The 8,337-nt window shown below is 38.3% G+C and overlaps 1 protein-coding gene across 2 annotated transcripts in view; it reads left to right on the forward strand.

The window, feature by feature from the left end:
• PDE7B (phosphodiesterase 7B) overlaps positions 1-7,522 on the forward strand; it is a 174,622-nt gene extending 167,100 nt beyond the window's left edge. For both annotated transcript variants that reach the window (XM_027897025.1, XM_027897024.1), the window contains 2 exons: positions 2,025-2,105; positions 2,614-7,522. In XM_027897025.1, the coding sequence (XP_027752826.1) occupies positions 2,025-2,105; positions 2,614-2,831 (299 nt within the window). In that variant the 3' untranslated portion in view covers positions 2,832-7,522. The remainder of the gene's footprint in view (positions 1-2,024; positions 2,106-2,613) is intronic.
• The last annotated feature ends 815 nt before the right edge of the window (positions 7,523-8,337 follow it).

Raw genomic sequence — 8,337 nt, forward strand, 5'->3', positions numbered from 1 at the left:
TCCTTCTGGAACAGATACAAAGTTTTAACATTTTTTGTATCAAACATTTCTAATTCCATTTTAATAGACACTCAGATCCTAATCTTCCAGTCTTCTGGTGCATCTGTTAGTAAATAAAATATTCAGCCTGGGTACATTTCACAGAGCACCTGATGCTACAGCAGCTCCTAACAAACTTTTTTTAGAGAAATACTTTAACTTGTTCTCAGATGTTTTAGAAGTCAGTTAGGAAGACAAGGTAAGTAATGCAACTTGATTTACTTATATGAAACTGGAACTAGTAACAAAAAGTTTCAAGAAAATGGCTAATGTTTAAGCAACATTAATGATTCTCTTAGGAGATTTTAGAACTGCTTGGAAGGTTTTACCCACCAGGAAAGTTTTCAGAAACTAATTCATGCAGTTCCTTCTACAGCAACTTGAAGCATAAGAAAATTGACCATCTTTTTCAGTTCTTACCATACAAAGGAAAATCTAACTTTCATCAAATTAATTACTCCTCAAAGACAAGATGTTGATACATTTTGATCCAGGCAGGTCAACCATTTTCAACCCAGAATACCTACAGAGGGGTGTCACTGGTGTTGAAGCAAAAAGTTTTGGAAGGTAGATGAGAAGAAGACGGTCAAATTGTACATTTGGAAACATGACAAACTGTTATTTTGTGTCAATTTTGCTAAATTGTTCCTTTTGCTGTTTATGAAGCTAAAAATCTTTCCCTGCTATTTTCCAAATAGCTAATTACAACTGAAAATGCTCTGCTCACATTTAAGAAGGAACTGCATGCTGCAAGGCAAGGCTTAAAAATGCACATGGTGTTTTATATGGGGCTATAGAACCTAAGTAACACAATAGCATTTAAGTCAAAACCGTTAGTGGGGAGAAAAGACCTTTTAAACAAAAACAGTGGATTTTAAGCAAAATATTTCTTTATTGGGTTTTGCAGTGTTTTGCCTGAACTAGCAAGTCTTACAGGGAAGCTTTGCCTAAGCAGCCTTCACTACATCTTTATTAGTGAATCAGATGGACAAAATGTTATTATCTGAGGGGAAGGGGCACACCTTAGCTTGCACACAGGTAACTCTCACTTCCCTTTCATACTGTTGCCAGGAAAGTAATCAGGATCGTACACTGGCAGAGAAAACTAACAATCACAAAGGATGAATGTGTTGCGCTCACAAACAGTGTTTGTTTAAAAATCAGAAACACACCCAAAACTTAACTCACTTATAGGGATCTTTGTATGTAGTAATTGCAGTCACGAGGAAATGCCACCTCTTCAGCAGAACAAGTAACTGTTGTCTGGATGACAAATGAGCAAATGAGACTCTCTGAGATGTTTTTCTGCGGAATTCTTAAATCCAGCTGGCCCGTGGTCTTCTGTGGCTACTCCAGTATACGCATGGTCATTGCTATTGATTACCTTCAACTCCATAAAAAAAGTGTCCTGTCACAGCTATATTACAGAAGACTGCCCTGTGTGACTGTTTCTGCAGGAATAGTTTCTACTGACTGTTTATAAGCATCATCTCAATGTCAAATCTGACCAATTCTGCATCAGGAGCAATCCGAGGTGGCATCTGGAGTGAGCAGATCCCCCAGCCAACTCACACTACAGTACTAGTGGAGACACATTTATTCTAAAATTTATATTCTGCAACTTTCTGTTAGGAAGACATTTGAGTAAATGAGGTAGTGAATGAAGTAAATGAACTATAGAACGTCTTAAAGGTCTTTCACATGAGAGTCTATTTTAAAGTCCTCAGATCACTTACATGCTCAGATTTAATGTTCATTCAAAAGTTATCTTTTCTTAGATTTTTCCTTGTATGGATAATCAGTTTCTCTAATACCTAAAAAGTCCAGAAAAGGAAGGCATTTAGACATCTAACGTGGTCATCATTGGTAGAGGATTCCAACTGCTCAAATTCACACAGTTGCAGTCACTGTAAGAGTGTGGCAAAGGTTTAGAGAAGGGATAAAAGTGGCACAAAAATATTTGCTCTTTTTTTTTTTTTTTGCAGGTGATCTAGAACAAAAATTTGAACTGGAAATAAGCCCCCTTTGTAATCAGCAGAAGGATACAATACCAAGCATACAGATTGGTAAGTATTTAATTCTCTTCATGTTTATCTCACTATGGCAGAAGCTCAAAGAGAAGCTTTTCTCCACCACCCGCTCCACCCCCCTCTAATTGTTTTAACAGTAAGAACCGTGGATACCACAAGAGTTACGAAACACATTCTAAATTAAAATGTTTAAAAAGAAACCTATCTAAGCCAAATGTTCAACAGAAAGACAAAGAAGTCATTGCATAGGGGGAAAAATATCCATGCAGAGAAATTGCAGCCAATGTGTGATTAAACACTGGGTACTTTCTTGTCTGAAATCTCCTCAGAGAGATGCTGATTCTCACAGATTTTACTGTTACACATGCAGGTAAAGCCGTGTCTTGTCATGTATGCTGGTCAAAAGCTGTGCATTTCAACAGGAATCCATGTCTATTTGAAGGTTTATCGTTACTTCTCATCAGGGTTTTTGCCACTTACATTGCTCTCGAGGCACTCTGTGAATGAATTTGTTGCTTACCAGGTGTCCCTTGTGTTTCCCCAGGGTTCATGACATACATCGTTGAGCCACTCTTTGAGAGGTGGGCCCAGTTTACAGGCGATACTCCCCTATCTGAAAATATGCTAAACCATCTCAGGAGGAACAAGGCCAAGTGGAGAAGCTTGCTCCACAAGCAACACAGCAGTAGTAGGAGCAATGACCACTCAGGTCAAGTGACTGGCAGCCAGGAACAGACTTTAAATGAAGAAGAGACTCCTTAGTGGCAGCTTTGCACTTTTCCTTATAGCACTGCTATCTCCGTCTTGGTCACAGCAGCAAGAAAGATCCCGAGTAGCCAGGAGCCTGTTGTCGAGACCATGCAAAGGGAAGAAACGGCAAAGTAGAAGCTGTAAGGGTCCTCACCAACAAGCCTGAGGTTCTGCTGGCTTTCTTTCTGATCCTCACGTTCTGTTCCTCTCCCCTCTCTTTGTCCCCCGCATGCCTGATGTCGTCCGTCACTCCTGACCGCGAACTATCCGAATGCGGGGTCCCAGTCAGCAGCAGTTATGGCTGCCGTGAAGCGGGGAGGGTTCCTGAGAGAACAGGGGAGACCGAGAGGCACTCTTGGTGATATATTCATTTACCACAAGTCATACTGTGACATATGTATATAGGCCCAGAGCGCCACACATGCTCCAGGCTGGCAGCTGGGCTGCACATTAAACCACCAGCATCTTCGGCATCCAGAGGACACAGGCTGACAGACGGTGCTCACAGAGGGCAGAGAGAGTCTGGTTGTTTTAGTAATTAAAACAAAAACCTTTTTAACTTTTGTATTCTGTGCACTAAACAACGGATCTAAAAACCTTGGACTGAAGTTACTCTCTGTATACACGCCTCCAGTGTAACAAGGCTCATTTTGGTAATCATTTTTATGCCACTTTGGATAAAAGACGGGGCATCTTCTCATTGCAAGGAAGAGTATTCCCTTGCAACCAAAAGGGAAGGTATAGTACAGTCTAAACCTTTGAAACACAAACAGATCTATCTTTTGAGTACTGTTTCAAGTAACCTGTTTATATTCATATGTGTACATTTTCTGTAAATACAAAGCGCTACTGATTCCCATGCCAAAATACTGGAGTACTGTGGGATTGCTACCTGTAAAAACATTGGCACTGTGAACAGAATACTGTTAGTTTTAATACAAGAGAAAGCATTTGTAAATATGGTATAGAGTTTATTAATATACACCATTGTTTGTGGATAAAAGCCTTAACTTTTAGCATCCTTCATAGCTGCCAAAATCATGATTACAAGATGTGATTCTGAACTGCCTTTCCACTATCCAAGGTGTATCAAAGGTCATTAAGGAATGAAGTCTGGCAGGATAACTTCTTGAAAACTTCAAACACATTCCATATGGGTCCGTGTTGTTAATCCATGGCACCTTGCACATTTGGTCTAGGCAAATGTTTCACAGAGCCTGAAGTTTTAAGTTAAAAAACAAACAAACCAAGCCCCACAGCAACACCACATGATTTGACAGTTCAACCTGATTACCATTTATTCAAGAGCGTGAATTTTTACTAAATAGCTTAGTGGTCTACAAAGCACGACATTCAGTAGTTCTGGATGCCAATTGTTTTCTCAAGAGATGTTGCAGTGTAGCTGATTTTTTCCATCCATTCCTTCCTTAGATAGTCAGCATCAAAATGCATTTGTATTTTTCTTGTAATTTAAATAATACTTCAACTGACTTTTAGATTGGTCTCAGTCAATGAAGGAAAAAAAAATATGTTGTAGTCAGACTATTAAGAAAAATCTCTGTCATAATTGCTGAGGAATTCTCTATGATCTTGTGTTTGTGAAAGATACATGGCCTTAACCATGCCATAAACAACCTCAGTTTGGAAAGTCTTTATAAAATTTAAGCTTCCATCATTTCAATGAGATTGTATTCTCAAGTGATTGTCCCTTTCTCCTCTGCCCTGAGTAAAAATAACTGCATTCAGGTGAAGCATAGTGTTGTAAACCCCCAGTACATCAAATCTGTATAGCTGTTTTCCAAAAGAACTAGAAGGTATGGCCATATAATCATGTTTAGATGTGAAAACCTTGAAGAGGCCAACAAAGAAAGAGCTGTTTAAGTTGGTGTTTGAGACAGGTATTTATATCAAAAAAGTGCAAGGGGAGATATGTGATAGATTTTTCTCAATTACAGGGGATATTGACTTGATAAGAGAAAGTTCATGCTCATAAGGTGACTAATGTGGTTAAAGGAAAATAAAAAGCGTAAGTTTTAGCAAAGGATGTTTTACTCTACTAATTCTTTGTATGTATCTTCAGAGAAAGAAGCTGAAATCCAGTGAAGTAGGAAGGTGGAAAACACTGTGAGAACACAAAGCACTCCAAGAACGATGTTTTTGTTCCCCCTATACTGTTATATAAGGTATAACCAGTAGAAAATCTCCTTCTTCCTCCCACTTCTAAATGAGACTCACATATTAGAAGGACCACAGCAAGCAAAGAGAGACACAGAGAGAGTTGTAATATAATTAAATTGTTTCTAACTACAGGACATAATTTCTTCTTAACCACCTGATGGTGGGGGCAGAAGCATCACCGTTTCACAGCTTTTTAGATGTATCTTTCCTTCTGACAGATTTAGGACAATTATTAGGACATTACACAAGCAGTGTAATTTGCTGCTTAGAAGCACCTAAGTACATACAAAAGGATATAATTTCCCTTGTTTTGTCTTTTTACTAAGAAACGAAAGCCCTTTCCCTTCTAGTTCAAAGAAATTTTTTACAATGTTCTGAAATTTAGTTAAACAAACACGGTGTCTAGCAGCATAAAAAGCTCTTGACAGAGACACTGTTGAGCTGTTTCTGAAGAGCTTCCAGAAAATAGGTCCAGCAGGTACAAATGAAATTTTGTTACAGCTGCATTAAACTCAAGCCCTTTTCTACAAGTGGAGCCTACAGAGTCCATTACAAGTTTGCTCTTACCAAGCTAAAACTTTTCAGCTTTAAAAAGCTGCTCTGAAAATTGTGGGGGATTTTGGCACACTGATTTGCCGGATTTCATACTTGCTGGATTTCAGTCACCTTGTCTAATGAAGCAGTGCTTGAAATAGGTTCAGGGTGGCTCCAACAATGCTTCTGTGCTTGTGAGCCAAAGCCATTACACAAATTTGGGTCTAGCCAGTTTGCTTCAGGTGTTCCAGACAGAGGTGTGCTGAAAAGTTAGGCTCTGGCAGCAAATTCCTGGCACCTAAATTCACTGGGGTCTGTGATGCAAAGTGCTACCATCTGATTTCCCTTAGGAGCCAAACAATGACCGATAACAGCCGATCCAACAGCGCCAGTGTTCAGTATATGTGGTTGTGATACACTCTTGGTATTCTGTAGTTCGGAGGGCATTTCTGCAGCGGGTTTTCTCCCTAAGATGCCAACAGAAAGATGATGCACAGAATGGAAAAACTATGCAGATAATACAGATTTCTGTGTTGTCAGCCCTATTAGCCACTTTACAGAAAGCCTTTTGCGTTGTTTTTCCTTCTTACTGGGCCAGTGCAGGTGAAAGATTTTGAAGTTTTTTTAAAACTGAGTTAAGGTTTTCATGTATGGAAAGAAAAAGAAAACTACTAGAAGCAGGAGGCCGAAATGTTTTTATGGCCCACAATTGCAATTCATTTGATTAAAATCTAGCTGCTTTAAATGAAGATTTCATACCATCAAAGAAGAAATTCTGTGTAATTAACAACAATAATAAGTGATGATAAGTGAAAATTTTAGGCTGGTTAAAATAATGCATACATATGCACTGTCGATAAGTAAAGATTTTACCTACCTTTAGGTTTTTAAGTGTCAGTAGTCCAGCCACCAGCCAAATGGGGAATAAAAGGACTATTAAAAACATGTACCTTTGGAATAAAGGAACAGAAAGAGGAGTAGCTGAAATGAAGTAGAGTCTATGGACGAAAAAGAAAAAAACAAAACACATGATCTGCAGTTGTATCTAACCTAATCTACAACACAGGTCAATTATTTTTGTATAAACTTGTGATTTTCCTGAAGAAAACCAAGGCCTCCCCGATGATTAGTAGTAGAGAAGGCTGCTACCACAGTAAATAAGATAAGCCCATTGTTACACTGCATAGCTATCCTACCAGTTTTTCCAGTCTGTAGTTGAAATTTCTGTTAGAAGTGTCCGTCAAATTGGACACAAAATACACACCAGCCCTTCCAAGTGGATTCTCCTAAGAAAGGAGAAACACTCAAGTAGTTACAATTTTATTTTCAGATACCAGCCATAATTTATAGCCTGATTATTTTAAGTCACTCAGCTGAGTTGTCCATAAAGTATGTCCATTCCTCTCCTGATACCACCACCCCCCACTTATGGCCCACAAAAATCAATAATTTTTAAATTTGAATTAGGATCCTGCAAATCCAAAAAAAGCCACCCCGATCAGAAAAAAAACCACAAGTCAAGTTTCATGCCATGAATATATATTCAAATTACTTTGATTGGTGCAAACTGTTACTCTATTATTTGTTTCTATAATCCATTCAATATTTTAGGTACATAAACTTTCAAGTGCAGAGCATAAGTTTGACTTGGATGTAAAATATATTCTGCTTATCTTTGAATTCAAGATTGTATATGTCATGTTTATTGTAAAGCATTTTATATATACATATTCACATATCTTATTCAACTCTTTGGGCCAAACACTGGTCCCCCCAACTTCACTGGGACCAAGAATCAGCCCCCGTATGTGCGTATATATGCCATATGCATCATCCTGAAAGGAAGCACTAGATTGTGTGAAAATGCTGTGACTGCTATGCAGTGATGCCAAGAGACTTAACTGTATCTTTTTTAACATACTGCTGTAAGTATTCATCATGTCAAAGAATGACAACTAATAAAAAAAAAAAAAAAAATGAAGTGTCTCAAATTTTTTGGTAAAGCCAGTTGATTGAAGCATCTCCTTAGTTTGCAGAAGACATTCTGGTTTGACAAGGCAGCAAAATTCCTGCTGCATCCATCCTTCCATTGTCTCTCCTTCTTACCAACAGAATAATCCCTTTCCTAGTGCGCTGTTTCTGAGAAAAACTTTTCTCTAAATTTTCCTAAGCATGAAGTAAAAGGATTTTCAAGCCCCAGGAAAAGTGTTTTCCTGTTTAAGTATTTAAAGAAGAGAGAGTTGTCTTTTACTATTGTTTCAGCTCCAGTAACGAGTTCTCCTTACTATCATTGGTCCATGTCCATTTTCTCATTTCTCAGCTTCAGGCCATATTATTTATATGTGCAACATGACAAAGGCTTTTGAAGTTTGATTGAAAATATGAGAAGCGTTGATGTTCTAGACTGATAAGTATTTCTAAGTGAGAAATACTTAATATATGTCACTTCAGGGACTTGACTATGACACATCTTTAAAGCCAGAATTTATTTGTACCTCAGATCTTTAGTAATAACACTCACATGGCTTGTGCCATGCAAATACTACAATTGAATCAAATATAGGAGCTGGAAATATATTTGGATTAAGTGCTATTTAGCCAACATTTTAAATTTACTTTCCTGAAAAAAATCACCCTTCAGAATCATAGTTAAGTGTTTTCAAGTGTCCCTCAGATGCAAGTTGAATTGCAGAATGGACTCTAGAATGAAGCCCCTTAGAGATCTATCCTGTGTCGGGATGGAGTTGTGATGTTTCTCCAGGAGCAGTTTTACACAGTCAGCATTGGAAAACCACGCAGTTTTCCG

This window comes from Empidonax traillii, unplaced genomic scaffold (genome assembly GCF_003031625.1).
Source record: "Empidonax traillii isolate 1590-97213 ecotype Southwest subspecies unplaced genomic scaffold, ASM303162v1 scaffold526:size440949, whole genome shotgun sequence".
Taxonomy (NCBI): domain Eukaryota; kingdom Metazoa; phylum Chordata; class Aves; order Passeriformes; family Tyrannidae; genus Empidonax; species Empidonax traillii.